Here is a 19,137-nt window from a genome sequence, read left to right as displayed (position 1 = left end):
ATTTTACCATACGACTATAAATGACAGTGTATTAAGTTATTTCCCCTCGATGGGGAAACAATCCAAGTGAACATCAATCAGTACTCAATATTAATTTAAACTGCTTTAAATATGACTGCTGCTTATTTCCTGTGCACTTCTGCGCTTGACCGTAGTCGCGTCTGTCTGCTTATTGAGTTTATTTAACCCATCGCAATTTATTGGAACTGTGTGAACTAGAGTGACTACTCACCTTAATGTTGTTCTAAAGCTTATTACTTAATTAACACAAAAATGTCCTGCTCGCACTTGCCAATTTAATGGCAGAGAATGGTGACTATTTATTTATTTATTTTTTAAGCAGATACATAGGCCTATCTGTCGTAAAATAATCCTATGCATCTCGTGGCGTATATTCCAAGCATTCTGAAGGTATTCTGTGGGTTTGGTGAGAAACAAACAGAAATGGCAAGTTATTATATTTTATGAAAATCTATCTTGCATTGCAGTCCTGTGTGCCAGTGCGAAGCAGCTCACGCTGCGCACAAGTGCATATCCTTTTGAGATATCAATTATAATCAATTTTAATGAAAAACAAGACTACATTATAAAACTCTAACAGTAGGCTATTTAATATCTGTTGTTCTCCGGTTGTCAGTCAGAATAACAGTTATTGCGGGAACATTATAGGCCTATCTATATACAAGCCAATTTATTATTATTTCCTTTTTGTCTTAGTGTTTAAAATATTTATTTTGAAACGAATTAATTAATTATGCCCAGCTGATGCAAAGTATAGAATTTATAACTACACAGAAGAAAGCCCTGTCTTGACCTCGCCCCTGTATGAGTTGTGTCAAGCTAATCATTAGTCTGTTTGTTTGATGAAAAAAGATTAAATATAGTTGCAATAAATGCGTTAAGAATCCGTACAACTGCAGCAGTGGAGGACTATTATTCTGCTGCATGATACTGCGGAAGAACTGATGACGACACGGTTTGATCTTCGGCTGACCAATCAGCAGAAAGGGGCATATAGTTCCCGCCCACGTGTAGAAATCGAATATTCAAGCTGTTTATTCATTTTTCCATCCCTGAACGAAAAAATGAAAATTTAAGATTTTTTTTCCCAAAGAATAAAAAACGAAAGTGGAGCCGTTTTTTAATTTTTCTACTTTCAATATTAAATCAGAAAAGGAATGAACGAATGATACACGGATTTAAAAATCAATCCTAAACCCCATTAGTGATATTTGACTCCTTAATATAAAACACTTGATTTCCTTTTGCCTAGCCTGAATTGCATTAACATTACATCCATTAACAACATTAACAAACATTAATGCTAAATCCCTGACCTCTCCCGTTTTGATTCCTCAACTCTTTCTCTACCTAGACCTCTTCTGCTTTCACCCTTTACAGTAACAACCATGATTACATTTTAAGTATTGTCGTAGTTTGTCATTCAGCTTACCTGTACATCCTTTGCTCTATTCACTGCGTCACCATATTGTCTGAAAGAGATATTTACATTCGTTTAATAATGGGCTAAGCAAAAAAATCAGTCAAAGATCAATTAAAAAGTTGCGATACAGCATTTAAAACTTACTTTTGAAATGTCTGTTTTATATATCAGTCCACAGAACTTTCTGACGCCTTAAAAGGTTTAAGGCTAATTACGTATCACATCATGATAATAATGTGACAAGGAGCTTATCAGCTTTGTCTGTATTATTCTGTACTAAAGTCAGTACAAAACCCAATCACTAGGGGACGCTGAGAGCGAGGTCATTTAAGGTGCCATAACCAAATTGAGGATTTAAATCTAAGCTCACATAAATGGCAAAATGCTTTATTTTCAGTTTTATTTTGTTACATGCAAAAAAGTAAAATAATAAAATTATTTCAATTAAGTCATGAATCATGATTAATCATTATTTATGGTTAAATCGTGCTTGTTAAACCTTATTACTCTGTCTGTAGAAAAACAGCTTGCAATTGAAAAAGACCAAAAGCTTGATATAAACTACAAACAGTGCAGAAGAATCAAATGATGCAGACAGGTCATGGTAGTCAATGATGTTTTCTTTTATTTGTTGTTACAGTATTGTAAATTGTACTTCATTCTCCAAAAATTCAGACCATCCCCACCTGAACAAGGGGGCGTGGCCTGTGGCATGTCAGTCAAAGGTGGGAGGGGTTTCAAGGCTCTTACACTTAGTTTAAAAATGAAACCATATCCATCCACTGCTCTCAATGACATCCACACTGCAATCAATGCAGAACCAAACCAAAAGACCACTGTAACTAAATCAGAAAACCGTTATGCTTTAAACCGCATGAGTTTTTAACAAGCCTTCTGTTTCCCTTTAATCTCAGTTACTCTTTATTCTGACATCAATGATCCTACCTCTTGAGGCATATACAAGTTCCACCGATATTTCCTGAACAACATGACAAATTTAACAGAATTAAGAAGTAAATTACTTAAGTCATTTATTTATGGTCAAAATCCATGTAGTGAAATGTTTCCTCAGACTCTCTGCGGAACAGGCTTGGGATTCGTTACTCCACTGGCGTACTCAGTAAAAAGCTGATGGTTGCAAAATGAACCAAAAACCATTAAACAGTTATAATACTTAATTATAAAAAGAAATGTCAGTATCACTTAACATATCTTAAGTGAATCCAAACGAATTTGGCAGCAAATTATGAGGTTTAAAGTCAGACTGCACAAACCACGGATACACATGCATACTGTGCACATTCACTTAAACGCATTCACACTCATGGTAATGGACATGTCCTGGGTAAGGGATGACAGTTTCCTGTTTGGAAGGGCTTGATGATGTGGCACGTTGTGATTGGCCATGAGGACTGGAGGAGGTAAAAAAACAAAGTAGCCCCTATTTTGTTTCTTCCATTCTTTTTTGGCTCTCCCTAGTCCTCGCCTGCTTTCATCCCTCGCACAGACCCTTGGCTACGCATCTGAAGATTTAAATAAACAGATTTAATAATAATCTGTCACATGCAACTACCATTAAGTTTGGGGTAAGATTTTTTTTAAAACAAGAAATGAATACTTTTTTTCAATAAGGACACATTAACCAAAATTGACAGTAAAGACATTTAGGCCTACAATGTTACAAAAGATTTCTATAAAAAAAAAAAAAATGTTTTTAATTTTCTATTCATCAAAGAAAATGTATCATGATTTTCCACAAAAATATTAATCAGCAGCACATCTGTTTTTAACATTAATAATAATAAAAGTTTCAGTAACACTTTACAGTAAGGTCTCATTAGTCAATGTTAGTTAATGCATTAACTAAAATTAACTAACAATGAGCAGTACATTTGTTAAAGCATTTATTAATCTTTTAATTAAAAAAATAAATATTTTCTTTATTAATTAATTAACATTAGCTAATAAAAATACAACTTCTTCGTCATGTTAGCACAAGTCTATTGAAAAATATTAACATGCAACTTTTAATTTGAATGTATTAGTAAATGTTGATATTAAGTAGCTTAGTTAACATGAACTAACAATTAAAAGTACTTCTAATGTAGTTACCTAAAGTTAAATGAGGAAACATTATTGTAAAGTGTTATAAAGCAAGCTAGAAAAAAAGAATACATTATTATCAGCATAAATAGAGGAAAGGAGAAATTATTACTGTATTTCTGACCAAATAAATGCAGCCTTGATGAGCGCACAAGAGACTTTTCAAACACATCAAAATGACCCAAGTCTAGCTTTATGTCACACAAAACTGGTAAGACTGTAAAATAATCTCCATTAATCTTCTCAATAATTTATAATGTCCTGCAGTCATTCTGCAGATGTGGGAAGAACACACCTGGTCCAGCTCCCTCTGTGTCTCTTCCTCCATCCTACGAATGTCATCCATAGTGAGGTCCACCCAGCGGTCCAGCCAACAAAAGAGTTGCCGATGGAAATTAGTGAAAAGCCTTTTCTCCTGCTACTCAAACACAGAGAGAGAGAGATGGGGTTGATATTAGTACAACAGCATGAATAAAGACCTGACACCAAAATTATATCAAAATAGTACAGCATTGTTTGTTTGTTTGTTTTTTAACATTATTCCAGCTTCTGTGGCTATTTTCATGGTGAGAATATTTGGGTAAGACTTTAGTTTAGGGACCAATTCGCAATATTAATCAGTTGCTTATTAGTTACTAGCTTATTGCTTGCTTATTAGTACATATAAAGCACATATTAATGCCTGCATGACTATATTTTAGGTCCCTTAATCCTACCCCACCCCTAAACTACCTCACTAACTATTAATAACAATCTATTTTTGCTAAAAACTCTAAAATACATTTGGTTTAACTTTGTTAAAACATTTCCTCATAAGTGTTAACGGAGTAAAAAAGGTTCCTCACAGGGATTAAACCAACACGATCTAATAAAACAAGCTTCAGGGATAAAGAGTTTTGGCAAAAAGAACATATTTTAGTGGATGTTCTCCTTATATTAAAAACTTTTGTGTCATCCTGGAATGGTCCATTCAGCAGTAGGTATTTAAAAAATCTGGTTTAATGTAGATTGTTCATACTTCACAGCATACAGGTTCCATTTTGTTTGTTATTTGTTATTAATATAGGAATTAATTATTGGCTTTAGTTCCATAGGAGGTATTGTGCAAGTTTTGAGGTCTGCTGATAATGCCTCTTTTGTGGCAGTGTCCGTTTCCTCGTTTGCTGTCATTCCACAGTGCCCAGGCATCCAACAAAACCAGATATTACATTTATGACCCTGTAGTTCCAGCAGTTTGTAAAAGTGCTGGGTGATCATTTTTGATGTCATTGCTTGAAGACAGGACTTTGAATCTGTAATTATAAGAACATTTCTCTGTTGCATAGTATTTATGTAATCCAATGCCAATATGATAGCATTTGTTTCTGATGTAAAAATTGAGCTGTTCAGGGATGGATATTCCTCTTTTTTAGTGGTTTAAGCAGATAATACATGGTCCTCATTTTTGATCCATCAGTATCTATAGGGATATGTGATAGAAATGTCTCTATGACTCAGATGAGCTGTTGTTGAAAGTCAACCAGTACAGTATAAAAGAGAAAGTTGAGCCTTTCTGTGCTGGTGCCATATTGAAATCTTCAGTGCTGATGGATCACCTTATGAATGAAGTTCTCCACACGTCCCTGCAGACCCCACCAGCGAAAATGGACAGTCACCAGCTTGTACGCTGTCATGTAGGGACAGTTACCATTATGAAGCTCTTTCTGCAAGACACAGAGAGAGGGGTGGGTGCATGAGGAACAGATATTGTAGATAATCACTCATTTGGATAGTTCAAAACAATCAATGTGAACAGAAACTGTGCATACAAGACTGAATGACAACATTATCTATGTTCTCTGAAAAAATAAATAAATCCAAAATGTCATACAAGGCAAGAGAAATGTTGATTTCAGATAAACTTCTTTCAGTACTTAAAAGCATCAATAAAAAAAGTAGCTTACTGTAATTAAAATGGAAAGCTGTTACTCTAGTACCATGCCAGCCACCACAGATATATTTAAGATATTTAAAAAATAGAAAACAAAATAAATAACTAAACCGTATATACATATGTGACCCTGGACCTCAGAACCAGTCATAAGGGTCAATTTTTTGAAATTGAGTATTATACATCATCTTATTACTAATCAAAAATTAAGTTTTGATATATTTACGGTAAGAAATTTACAAAATATCTTCATGGAACATGATCTTTACTTAATATCCTAATGATTTTTGCCATAAAAGAAAAATCGATAATTTTGACCCATACAATGTATTTTTGGCTATTGCTACAGATATACCCCAGCGACTTAAGACTGGTTTTGTGGTCCAGGGTCACATATTACCTGTGATAAACAAAAATCAAACTAAATCAGGCATAAAGAAGGATGTTCACCCATTAACAAAAGTTTGTAGGATGATGCCTTAAGGTGCAGCAGTCACATTTTACTGTTGTTCATTGAATTTTCACTGAGAAAAAATCCAGTTATTTCATTAGAAATCCACACGATCTGGAATTTTGCATGAGGACAAATGATTTCCCCACATGGATTTGGTGTGAAAGTGAATTCTGTGTGTGCTGTGCATCATACATCACTACACTACTGACAATAGGCAATGGACCTTTCTCCTTGCAAAATTCACCAGAATGTGACCAATGTAGAAGACAAATGTGACCAAAATGTAGAAGCGTGTTTTCTATATAGGCAGCACTCATCAAGGCAGCTCACTAAGGTTTAACAAAAGACTTGTTGCGTTTCAAAATGCATACACATGTGAATATGGCGTGTTTGTGTACCTTCCATTCAGGCCCCAGAGGTCCTCTGCCAGTTTTCTCAGAGTGGTAGACAGCAGGGTCCTCTTCTGGTTTATAGTCCTGACAGACAAATAAAACAGAGATGGAGGGATGAGCGAATGGGAGTGGATGACGAAGGAAGAGGAGCAATACAAAAGAAACAAAACAGTAGGTCAACAGAGGAATCTGTGCTTATGATTTGATTTCAATATGTAGGACTTTAATGAACTCAACATGAGGTAGAATAAGATTAAGTCTGTAGACCGTCTTTAGCACTAATACAAATTCAGGATCTACAGTTTCACAGAAAGACTTTTCTAATTCAGCTCACCAAATCATCCACCTGAGAGCGATCAGCTATATCGATCGGCACAATCTCAATATCCTCCCACTCCTCAGGGGGAAGACCATGAGGCTGCATGAGAGGAAGAATAAAACATTAAAATAAAGACATGGTTTCAGTGGGATTTACTCCCAAATTGCCCTATTCATACAACAGGATCAAATGACATTTGTATGAACAAACAAGTTAAGTCCGACCTCTCTTCTATTCTTGCATCAACCGTGAATAAAGCCTGTAATCATAGTGACAATGGCTGAACTTGGTAATGAAGTCCATAACACAGGAAGGTCTTATCAAAATGAACATGTTATTTAATAAACAAATCTAATTAAGGCACAAGTTCATTCATCAACCCACCATCTTAATTAACCAACAGCAGATTCTAATGTTTTTTATTAACAACTGCATTTGTGCAGCACACAGACTAAAAAAAAATGGTGGAAGACGCTCTGGTTGAAAGACTGTTGCCTCCGAGTTATTTGGTATCATGTAAAGGTGCTGATGAACTGTGTATTAACACTCACATTCTCAGCTGTTTCCATGTCTGGTTTATGCCAGGTTTCAATCTTAATGAAAAAATCATCCTTCATGTATTCATTCTGAAAAGCAAAAAGCACAAGGAGAGCTTCACAAACTGAATCCATTTTTAATACAGTGTTTAGATCAAAACAGTGAGACATGCTGACTAAACTCTGATTTAGCAAATACAACCTGTGAGGAGTCTAGAATGATCTCAGAGCGTGATGATTTCAAAAATACACTTACTGTAACGACTGCGGTGTACCATAATCGATTCAGTTGTGGGAATGAAGAGAACAATCATATTGATGATGAGAAAAGGGATTTTTTTTTTGTATAGATCAGTAATTCAACAATGCATTAAATGCAAAAGAAAAGTGTAGAATTATACACACTCATTCATATGTAATCACTTACTCACACATGCACAAAACAATTAGTATTTACTAACTAGTGCGACAGTATGGGTAGGCGTTCCAGGCTTTCTCATGAAAAACCAGGGCTCCTTCGGGAGCAAACATCTGAATAAAACCAGGAACCTTGCTGTAAAAGACAAAATTAATATTCATAATATTACTGGTGAATAATTTTTAAAAAGGGCTGCATGTCATTAATTATAAGTCTCAGAAGACCAATTACACAAATGCTTGTTTTTATAGGTTTTGTATATTAGCTTAAACAATGCCATTCATGTGAATACATTTATGACTATTATCTTCAAACATAATATTTGTTTGAAAAAAGCAAACACAATAAAACATTCATTAAGGGGTGAACTACATAATGAAGATACATTTTAACCAAAAAAAATGGTTCTTAGGATGAGAGTATTTTATATACATATAGGTAGGGACAAGATCTCATATTTGTTTTGTTATAATTCTTGTTATAATTCTCTGTGTTATAACAATTTATGTTCTAATAATTTTGTATGTTGTTTCATGAACTTTGTGTTTCATACCTGTTTTATTGCTTACATTTGTGACCCTGGACCACAAAACCAGTCATAAGGGTCAATTTTTTGAAATTGAGAATTATACATCTGAAAGCTGAATAAATAAGACGTATGGTTTGTTATGATAGGACAATATTTTGCCGAGATACAACTATTTGAAAATCTGGAATCTGAAGGTGCAAAAAAATAAAAAAATTGAGAAAATCACCTTTAAAGTTGTCCAAATGAAGTTCATAGCAAAGCATTACTAATCAAAAATTAAGTTTTGATATATTTACGGTAGGAAATTTACAAAATATTTGCATGGAATATGATCTTTACTTAAAGGGTAAGTTCACCCAAAAATGAAAATGCGCAAAGCCGACCTCATACGTCTGTAGCGAATCAGCTCATTCATGGGGAAATATGAATAATTAATCATAACTAGTTATAATTAATTATAAATATTTAGATCCGCTGTAGATATTTACTTGACCTCTCAGGGTCAACTGTCTGTCAATTCTAAGAACGTTAATTTCCCGGTTAAGGGAAATAACTTTCTTACTATCTCAAGTCACGCACACACTTTTAGGTTGACAGTGTTTAGGCTCGTAACCATCGTTTTATCATGCCCGCATTTCTCCACCAATCTGTAGCATAAATCTGCTCATTCATGGGGAAATATGAATAATTAATCATAACTAGTTATAATTAATTATAAATATTTAGATCCGCTGTAGATATTTACTTGACCTCTCAGGGTCAACTGTCTGTCAATTCTAAGAACGTTAATTTCCTGGTTAAGGGAAATAACTTTCTTACTGTACAAAAAGATTCTTAGAACACTAATATGTTGCGTAGGTATAAACATACAATATGCACTCTCAATTAGATCATCCGAATACGAATTCATAGAGACCAAACATGGCATATGTAAGGTTACATGAATGAGTGGTTCTATCATAAGCATGCATAAAATAGTCTACAATACAACAGATAATATACAAGACAGCAATAATATACACAATAACCTGGAGGATATGTGTGTTCATTCAAAGAAAGGTTTTCCTATTAATTAATTAGAGAAGAGTCAATTTTTACTGTGCACTGTGGATTTCCTATGGAAATTGTAGTGAGAGGGGTAATTCTCAACATGCCATTAGGTCGTAAAATCTATCTGGTCTAGCAGAGGTGTCAGGGTTGCCATGGTAACCAGGGTCCTGGGCCTTGTTCACAGACAACTCGGCACCCAGTATGTTTATTGGGTGAGGGGTCTGTGACGTTTGTTAATCTAATGAATAATTGATTTGTTAAATCAAATGAAAAATGGTGTGTCTGATTGGTCCAGACGCTACACGTCATCCGCCCGAATTTAAGTTCTTTTGGACTGAAGCAATGCAACACCCGCTGAGTGGCATTAATCAGCTTGAAAGATCAAAGACGATTTTTAATATAACTCCGACTGGATTCGTCTGAAAGAAGAAAGTCATATACTATACACCTAGGATGCCTCGGGAGTGAGTAAAACACAGCCTAATTTTCATTTTTGGGTGAACTAACCCTTTAATATCCCAACGATTTCTGGCATAAAAGAAAAATCATTTTGACCCATACAATGTATTGTTGGCTATTGTTACAAATATACCCGTGCTACGTATGACTGGTTTTGTGGTCCAGGGTCACATTTTGCAGAAAAGTCTATTATTGTGACTTAACCCATGTACTGTTTTTTTTTAACCAGGCAATGTCCAAATGTTTTTGTTTGTTTGTTAGTTTTTTGTAAATACACAAAATAATGTTCTTTTTAGCAGCATCATATGACCCCTTTAAGCCAAGACAAAGTGTAAAAAGTGTGGAACTTGCCCCAGTCTTCCCTATACACTACTTTTAAAAAGATTAAGATTTTTCAATATTTTTGAATGTCTCTTATGCTCACCAAGGCTGCATTTATTTGATCAAAAACTGGAATATTGTGAAATAATATGTATTATAATATTTATAATAAATGTTTTCTATTAGGATATATTTTAAAACAATTTATTCCTGTGATGGCAAAGCTGAATTGTCACACAATCTTTCACAGATAATTCTAGTATGATAATTTGGAGCTCAAGAAACATTTCTTATTATTATCCATGTTGAAAACAGCTGTGCTGCTTAATATTTCTGTGGAAACTGTGATACATAGTTTTAGGATTCTTTGATGAACAGAAAGTTTAAAAAACAGCAATTATTTGAAATAGATCATTTTGTAACAATGCAGAAGTCTTTACTGATACGTCTGAACAATTCAATGAAAACCTAACCATTTTCTTTAAAAAATAAATAAATAAAAATACTGACCCCAAGTTAACGGTAGTGTATATTTCAACAGAATAGTAAGTGTAACTGCTAAACAGTAGGTGTCACTGCCAGAGGTTCCTACAACAATTCTGTGATCACAGTCTTATCTTACTGATAAAGTGAAACCAGCATGACTGTCAACATGATCAAAGTCTTTACACATGCTCTCACCTGTGTATGTGGTAGATCTTGTGGGTGTACTGGCCCTTCTCTCCGTCCTTCTCGTAAGGTTCATTTCGGAGGACCTCAATCCCTTCTCCTCCCCCTGTGTTGTTTTTACTGGCCTCTGCAACCGAGTACAGTTGACCAACCTGGTACTGAGAGGGGGGCGAGGGGGTGTAACATAAATAACTAGTGGCAACTGTCAGCCACTTCACAGCACAATAGAAACAAACAATGAAATGCAGAAGAGGTGCTGCTGACTCCATTAAAGTGTAGGGAGCTGTCAGAATATTTGCTTAAAGCAGAAACACAGATCCCCATTGAGCCCCACAGAAGACACAGCAGCCGGTTACTGTAAAAGCAGTGACTCTTACCTCTTCTACTGAACATGGCAACAGCACCTGGCTGAAAAGAGAAGTAAACAGAGATTAAAAGCAGCTCTGAATCATTATTTCTCTCATACCATGGAGACTGCATCACGCCGCGCCTGTATAACGGGCGTGTCGTTAGCTGGCCCCGCTTTATTTTGCAATAAACCGGCACTTTAACATGCAGCGGAGTCTGAACTCAATATATTACTCTTATTAAACACTCAAACTATCATGCGTTGATGAATAGCGGCGTTGGTGGAGACGCGGTCCATTAAACACCCTATAATGCTGTATCAAGCAGGCTAAGTTAAGCGGCTAGCGCCCGTCCAAATCACGGGCTTAAAATCATCTATTTATTATGCCATATGGAAAATTGCTTAAAAAACGGCAGTCCGAACTGTAAAATATAGCACAGCTGAATCCAGTTAATGAATACAGTAAAAGCTACTCACTATTGCTTGACGAGTACCATCCCGATTCTGGACAGAACGGTACACTCAACAACAGACTGCGGTCGCCGGAAATGAGCCCCGCGCGTCATCAGCGGAGAGGGGCGTGAGGAGGACACGCTGGGGTTTGAGCAGAGAGACCATGATGGGAAGGGAATTTCGTGGGCTAGACATGGCACTATCAGTCTTTTCTGTCATTAATTAAACAGCAGAGAGCTTGGCTGGTTTAGGATGGTCTGCAAACCTGACAAATGGTCCTTCAAATCTTTATGTCATAGATAGATAGATAGATAGATAGATAGTATACGATTAAGCAAAATGACTTTAGATAAACATAGCATTTCTTCTCCTGCGTCCTATTCTTCATGCAATCCAGAATGACAGCACAGATGAAAGATGTTTGATGTGTGTGAAAAGGCTTTTACAATTGCTTAAAATAGATATTTGTTATAATAAAAATAAACCAGCAAGCACAGCCTAGACGAGAAAAAGTAACACAAAAGTAATATAACTTATTAATTTCCATAGAAAGTAACTAAGTAATCCAATTTGTCGTTTTTTTAGGGAGTAACGCAATATTGTAATGCATTACTTTTAAAAGTAACTTTCCCCAACACTGGAGAGATTACCTTTTTGCTACAGATATAAAGATATATGTATGTCTTTTCACAGTTTAATTTTGAATTGTTTGTTTCAATGAAAAGTTTGTTTGTAATCCTGCTTTTGTAATTTATCTAACTAGTGCATATAATCTCCCAATAAACTCTTAAAGGGATAGTTTGGCCAAAAATGAACATTCTGTAAATTTACGCAACTCTTATTTCATTCCAAATCTATATTTTGAAGAATGTTGGTAACCAGACACTTTTGGTGACTTCCAAAAACATAAATATATGGTTATGTTCCACAAAAATGAAACTCATACAGGTTTGGAATGACATGAGGATTAATAAATTATCACAGAGTCATTATTTTTGTGTAAACTTTCCCTTTAAGATAACTACAAATATAAGAGTCTGTTTAACTAGCTACTAACTATACTGTATTTAGTTCAGTTTAATAATTTCTGTTTGGTTTCTTTTTATTATTGTCTCTTAAACCCAGACTGCTGTAACCACACTTAGGCATCAGTAAAATAATTTTTTCTTTATGTTACGTAACCATTAGTTAGATATCGCCTTTATGCATTTCACTGTTAAGTAATAATCAAGTAAGTAAGCCTATAATAATGAAAATAGAGTTAGCTTAGGCTTACTGTATGTTTAGAGTCAATCAATTTTAGGTATTCAGTCTTTTTTTTTTTAAACAGTCTTTTGTAACATTTGGTTAAATTTTTTATAGTTTATTGAGAATGTTCAGAGCCTTGGACAAAACTAAAATATTTTCATATGGAATATGGCACAACATTAATTCCTACAATTGGAATGCACACAAAAAATTCCACATTTCAACAGTCAGCATGCTGAACACTTTCTATTTATTTCTTAATGTGCAGCTACTACATGAAATACAAATAACATTTCTTATAACATGTAGCAGAACAGATATCCCAAACAAAAATACATTTTATATGCAATCTTTCAAACGTAAATTTAAATGTTCAACTGCAATCTTTGAACAATATTATGATCTTCTCCACAAAAACAAAATAAAGCATACAATGCACTAGAAATTCAGCAGTAGTGGTCAAATAAACAACAACGTTCAAATAATTGGTCCAAAAATTCTTAAACAATAAATTATGTAACTGGAATTATGGAGACACTGCCCATCTCATACCTAATCCACCTCCTCAATAGTGGCCCCTTGAGCTGCCACGTGTCTGAGCTCCACAGCCTCCAGCTGGCATCCCTCCCTGGTATAGTTTAGTGATGATTGGGTTCTCCAGCTTCTTCAGCTTATGATCATATTCTTCTTTTTCAGCCAGCTGGTTGTTTTCTAGCCAGCTGACAGCCTCATTACATTTCTCAATAACTTTCTTCTTGTCGTCCTCACTGATCTTTCCTTTCAGGTTCTCATCTTCCACACTGTTCTTCGTGTTGAAGGCGTAAGACTTCAGAGAGTTTTTGGCAGCAATCTTCTCTCTTTGCAGATCATCTTCAGCTTTGTATTTGTCTGCTTCCTGCACCATCATCTCAAGCTCCTCTTTACTCAGTCTGCCCTTGTCATTGGTGACGGTGATCTTGTTCTCTTTTCCAGTGCTTTTGACCACCGCGGACACATTTAGGATTCCATTGGCATCGATGTCAAAGGTCAGTTCGATCTGCGGGACTCCACGTGGAGCAGGTGAGATTCCTGTCAGCTCAAATTTACCCAGCAGGTTGTTGTCTTTTGTCATGGCCCTCTCTCCCTCATAGACCTGGATCCGGACACCGGGCTGGTTGTCTGAGTAGTTGCTGAAGGTCTGGGTCTGTTTGGTGGGGATGGTGGTGTTGTGTTTGATGAGGGCCATCATGACTCCACCTTCAGTTTCAATACCCAGGGACAGTGGTGCCACATCCAGCAGCAGCAGGTCCTGGACGTTTCCAGATGTGTCTCCCATGAGGATGGTGGCTTGAACCGCAGCACCATAAGCCACTGCCTCGTCTGGGTTGATGCTCTTGTTCAAGTCTCTGCTGTTGAAGAAATCCTGCAGAAGCTTTTGGATCTTTGGAATTCTTGTTGATCCTCCAACCAACACAATGTCATCAATCTGAGACTTGTCCATCTTGGCATCTCTCAGGGCTTTTTCCACAGGCTCAAGTGTTCCTCTGAAGAGGTCTGAGCACAGCTCTTCAAAGCGCGCTCTGGTGATGGACGTGTAGAAGTCGATGCCCTCGTACAGTGAGTTGATCTCAATGCTGGCCTGAGAGCTGGAAGAGAGGGTTCTCTTGGCTCGCGCAGCCTCCTCAGGGCCCTCTTGTTCTGACTGATGTCCTTCTTGTGCTTCCTCTTGAATTCTTCAACAAAGTGATTCACCATGTGGTTGTCAAAGTCCTCCCCACCCAGATGAGTGTCTCCAGCTGTGGCCTTCACCTTAAAGATGCCATCTTCAATGGTCAGGATGGACACATCAAAGGTGCCTCCGCCCAGGTCAAAGATCAGGACGTAAGAATAATACAGAAATATGCTTACCTTAAAATGCTGTAGTAGTAGAAGTACTGTAGCTTCAGCAGATTTAGATTTTTATTTCCTCAGAGAAAGTCGTTGACACTTTCGCTTTTCCCCGTAATTGCAGTTGGTCCTGTAAAAACGCTGATGCTCCCAACCTGCGCTGCTGTTTAAATACAGAAGTCGGTCTCATTCTTTCATATTCTAAACAATTCTCGAAAGCTCGTGCTGAATTGACCAATAAAAGGATCAAAACACAGAAAGTTCCGCCCATGGTTGCTGTGGGAGCCTATAGGAACCTTCATGCACTTTGGAGCATTCGCTTAGATTCTAGTCTTAATAAAATAATAAATAAATAAATAAATAAAAAGTTTACTTGCATACGTAGGCTGCATGCATGTAGCCTAACATGTTTTGTTAAGCCGTAGTCAATAGAGGGCACTAAAGGCACGTGAACGAGAGACAATGGTTTGTTTTGTCACACATACACACCTGTCTGTTCATGAGGGAGTGAAACCGCAAGAGAATATTAACCATTAGAAAATAAGATTTCTTATAATTTTACAACTTCAAAAAGCATGCATAGCCATCTTTATATTAGAGATAACTGCCTTGTAAATCTGGCAAAGGTTTTCTAATACATTTCAAATGGTGTGATAAATATACAAAAAAAGTTTTAAATGGTTAATGGCATCTCCTGCTTTATTAAGAATGTCTGGTTACAGACAACAACCTCTCAATTCAGTTTGTTAAAGCTGCAGTCCGTAACTTTTCTGTGTTCAAAATTTACAAAATTTATATAATAAGCGAGTACACCATGAATCCATTTTCCAAACCGTGTTTTTGGCTTGTCCTGAATCACTACGGTACACCTATAATAAGTGGTTATATTCAGACTATTTAGACTGGTTCGGGTAGGTACCGCTGAGAAGTAGCCCAGTACCTGCGTGATTCGCCATAGACATAAACAGAGAGAAGTAGCTCCAGCTACAATGTTCTTCCGCAAGACACACGCAGTTCTGCTTATTAACCACTAGAGCGCCAAAAGTTACGGACTGTAGCTTTAAAGAAATCGTCTCCGGTTACTGTCGCAACCTCGGTTCCCTGAGAGACGGGAACGAGACGGCGTTAACGCCTTGGGGACTCCCTTCCTTCCTAACCTACCTGAAATCTTATTGCACAACGCCAGTGAAGTTGCAACTCTCACTGGCCAATGCCAGCCAAGACATGGCGTTAACCAGTGTTGCCAATTTAGCTAGATTTAGCAACTTCCCCGCCCCTTTTGGGACTTTTTTCAAAAGTTTAGGGACAAATATAGCAACTTCTTGGACAAACCTTATCTAAGTTCTCATCTTGCCCACTGATCTACGTTCATCTTTATATAGCTAAGTGAATTTGCCATTGTGATGTCATCTAGTGACATTTAGCTACCAGTTTTAGCTACCTTCAATTGAAAGCAGTTGGCAACACTGACTGTGAGTCAAATCATGGCATCTTCGCTCGTCATATGCACAAAACATGTCCTGCTTCATCATAACCAAAGCTACCCTGCGAATTTCGAGCCCCGGGATGCCCCCGTTGCTTAAAACAAAGTGATAGAGTAAAATCTTTCCCCTGCGCTGCGCTGGGACGGCTCGCAGGAGAGCTCGTGGGTGATTCGCGTTTATATCATGAAGCAGAGGTTCAAACTCCAGTCCGAACACCTCTGGCCACGAGCTTTGGGCTCTGCTCTCACAGAGAATATTTATTTATATAGCATATTTTATTTTAGATCAACTAGAAACAATGTTTAATATATAAAGTTTTATTTTGAAATGTAAGTCAATAATAATTGGCCGAAGCCAGAGCCAATAGTGAAAGTCTTTGCGCGAAGAGACCCCGCCCCATTTTGGAGGTTCTGCCCACTTTTGGAGTTCACACCCCATTTTGGAGATCTCCGGTCTGCAGTTATATCTACTTGTAGTTGGTAATGACCACACGTCCAAATTGTAGAATCTGGCGAAGGTATTCTGCGAAGACCATCCAGCCGCCATACAAATATCTTTGATAGAAACGCCCTTAGTCCACGCCCACGAGGAGGCAACCGCCCTCGTTGAATGGGCTCTGACACCAATAGGACATTCCATTCCCCGGCTGGAATATGCCAAGGCAATAGCTTCGACCACCCAATGTGATAGCCGTTGTTTGAAGACAGGCTGCCCTTTGGCGCTGCCTCCATAGCATACAAACAGCTGCTCAGATTGCCGAAACTGAGCCGTGTGGTCGATGTAAACTCGCAAAGCCCTCACCGGACAATTTACAAGCGTACAGGCGTCTCGTAGAAGGGGCTCGCGCCTCCGTAATCGTGTCCATCATGTGGCGAGACAACGAGCCCGGGTATACTGGTTCCCACACACCATCCACACCTGAAGTTTCCACCATTCTGGGTTGGGGTGCCATACGGATCGGCCACGGGGGAGCCGTTAGTATTTCCAGCAGATCGGGAAACCAGGGCATGTTCGGCCAGTACGGAGCAACTAATAACACTGACGCCTTCTCCTCTCTGATTTTGTGTAGCACTTGCGACAAAATCTTCAGCGGGGGGAACGCATACAGATGGGCATTCGGCCACGGCATCGTGAGTGCGTCCCCGCCTAGTGGAGAGCGTGACAGAGAGAAGAACAGAGGGCAATGCATGTTCTCCTCTGTCGCGAACAAGTCTACCTCCGCTTTCCCGAACCGTTCCGAAATCAGCTTCACTGTCCCAGGGTTCAGTCTCCATTCTCTGTGAGGAATCCCGTCCCTCTATAGCATATCCGCGCCGCTGTTCAGGCAGCCCAGAACATGCGCTGCTCGAATGGAGAGCAGATGGTGATCGGCCCACAGCAAAAGGCGTGCTGCCTGTCTGTAAAGGGCTCTCGAGTGTACTCCGTCCTGGCGGTTTATGTACGATACCACCGAGATGTTGTCCGTGCAAATCAACATGTGATGCCCCCGGACTTGCGTGAGTAAACTCCGAAGAGCCAAAAAGACCGCTCTCAGCTCGAGGCGATTTATGTGCCACATTCTCTCCGACTCTGTCCAGTAGCCCGAGGCTGGTAGCCGTCGCAGTGTGCTCCCCAGCCCATCGTCGACGCGTCCGTCGTGACCACTTTCCGCCGCGTGACCAGACCCATCTTTGCCCGGAATGGACCGCCATGCGCTCGCAAAAAGACACAGAGGGCGGCGCGCCTCGTCCTCTGAATTCTGAACAACGCCGCTGTATGCAGGGGTCGTATTCAGAAAGCTCACAGGACGAGTGGGAGCACTGTATGTTAGCGAGGGTCGTGCCTCGCCGATCAAAGGGGAGCGCAAGCCTTCTGCTGAATGTTTGAGCGACACGGACGTGCGTATGTGCGAGGTGTCGGGAGCGAGCCGTGGCTGCTGGGGTCCGACACCGGCCACAGGGGTGTGAGCCTCGCCAGATACACGGGGAAGCTGCAAGCCTGACTTGTGTGAATCCGCTATCACTGGAGGAGGAGAAAAAAGCTCTTTTTGTGAGGGTGTCACAGACTTTTTTTGCATTGATTGCATTTTGAACATACACAACACAGACATTCCCGTAGTCGCCTGCAACAGCCAAGGGGACTTCCCGAGAACATCTCAGACGCTTCGCGGCGGGCTCGCCGCTCGGCGCTCTCCTCCTCTGCACCCTCCCGTCAGGAATGAGGCTTCTGTTCCGGCGAGGGAGCTCCCCCAGGACGGCCGCCTTTCTTGAAGCTGTGACGCCCCTTCGGTGTCCTCTGCCACGGAGTTTTGGCGCGAACAGACAGCTCTGGGTCCGGCGCCGATGAAGCTGAAGCAGAGGGGGGCCGCTTCGACGGCCGGTTGGAAGCAGATGAAGATCTACTACGTGCAGGGGGCTGCACTGCAGCCCGGCACGGCAGGAAGTGACTCATCGCCTTGGAGCGCTTCTGTGCCTCTGAGAAGCGCTCCGCGATAGCCTCCACCGCGTCTCCAAAGAGGCCGGATGGAGATACAGGAGCGTTGAGCAGCGCCCTCCTGTCAGCGTCCTTAAGCTCAGTGAGTGTCAGCCACAGATGCCGGTGTAGCACCACCATGTAGCCCATGCTCCGTACGATCGCCTGGGCCGTCTTCTTTATGGCTTTAAGTGCAAAATCCGTCACCGCTCGTAGATCCTTAAACGCCTCTGAGTGCGAGCCGATTGGGGCGCAGCCCACGCCTTAGCGACCTCGTCGTGCAAGTCGGGGAGGACTGGGGCTCGCTGTCCCAATCAGTCTCTCGCGATATAGTGGGAGAGGGTGTAGGTTGGGGGACAGGGAGTGTTGGAGAAGGAGGATTTTCAATGGCAGAAAAAAACTCAAGAGTGTTTTTCACTCCGAGTGAAGGAACTACGAATCCAGCTTGCTCTTAGCTGGTTCGTCGGGGGATTCCCACTCTAGACCGAGATCGCTTACGGCCCTGGTAAGAATCCGGACAAGCTCATCCTGGAACGCAGCGTGTCCCTCCACTTCAGAGCGCTCCTCTGGAGTGCGGGCCCAGTCCTTCTCGGACGCCGTTAGGGACAGCGCCTCGTCAAGATCGTCGTCGCCCCCCGCCGCACCGAACTAGATCATCTCCG

The 19,137-nt window shown here is 39.6% G+C and overlaps 1 protein-coding gene and 1 pseudogene across 1 annotated transcript; both read right to left on the bottom strand.

The window, feature by feature from the left end:
* Positions 1-2,893: 2,893 nt before the first annotated feature.
* On the bottom strand, positions 2,894-11,570 carry LOC107754658 (phosphatidylinositol transfer protein beta isoform-like). The gene is made up of 11 exons (XM_016571198.1): positions 11,451-11,570; positions 11,002-11,032; positions 10,637-10,782; positions 7,640-7,731; positions 7,435-7,442; positions 7,194-7,268; positions 6,658-6,741; positions 6,330-6,407; positions 5,143-5,250; positions 3,843-3,965; positions 2,894-2,967 (listed from the first exon to the last, which is right to left on the bottom strand). The coding sequence occupies exons 1-11, from the start codon at positions 11,537-11,539 to the stop codon at positions 2,920-2,922; spliced, it is 882 nt and encodes a 293-aa protein (XP_016426684.1). The 5' UTR covers positions 11,540-11,570; the 3' UTR covers positions 2,894-2,919.
* A 1,656-nt stretch (positions 11,571-13,226) lies between these two features.
* On the bottom strand, positions 13,227-14,529 carry LOC107754665 (heat shock 70 kDa protein 1-like; annotated as a pseudogene).
* Between the last annotated feature and the right edge of the window lie 4,608 nt (positions 14,530-19,137).

Source organism: Sinocyclocheilus rhinocerous, unplaced genomic scaffold (assembly GCF_001515625.1).
Source record: "Sinocyclocheilus rhinocerous isolate Xijiao unplaced genomic scaffold, SAMN03320098_v1.1 scaffold1063, whole genome shotgun sequence".
Taxonomy (NCBI): domain Eukaryota; kingdom Metazoa; phylum Chordata; class Actinopteri; order Cypriniformes; family Cyprinidae; genus Sinocyclocheilus; species Sinocyclocheilus rhinocerous.
Note: the sequence above shows the minus strand (reverse complement) of the source record. Positions and strands in the feature narration are given on the sequence as shown.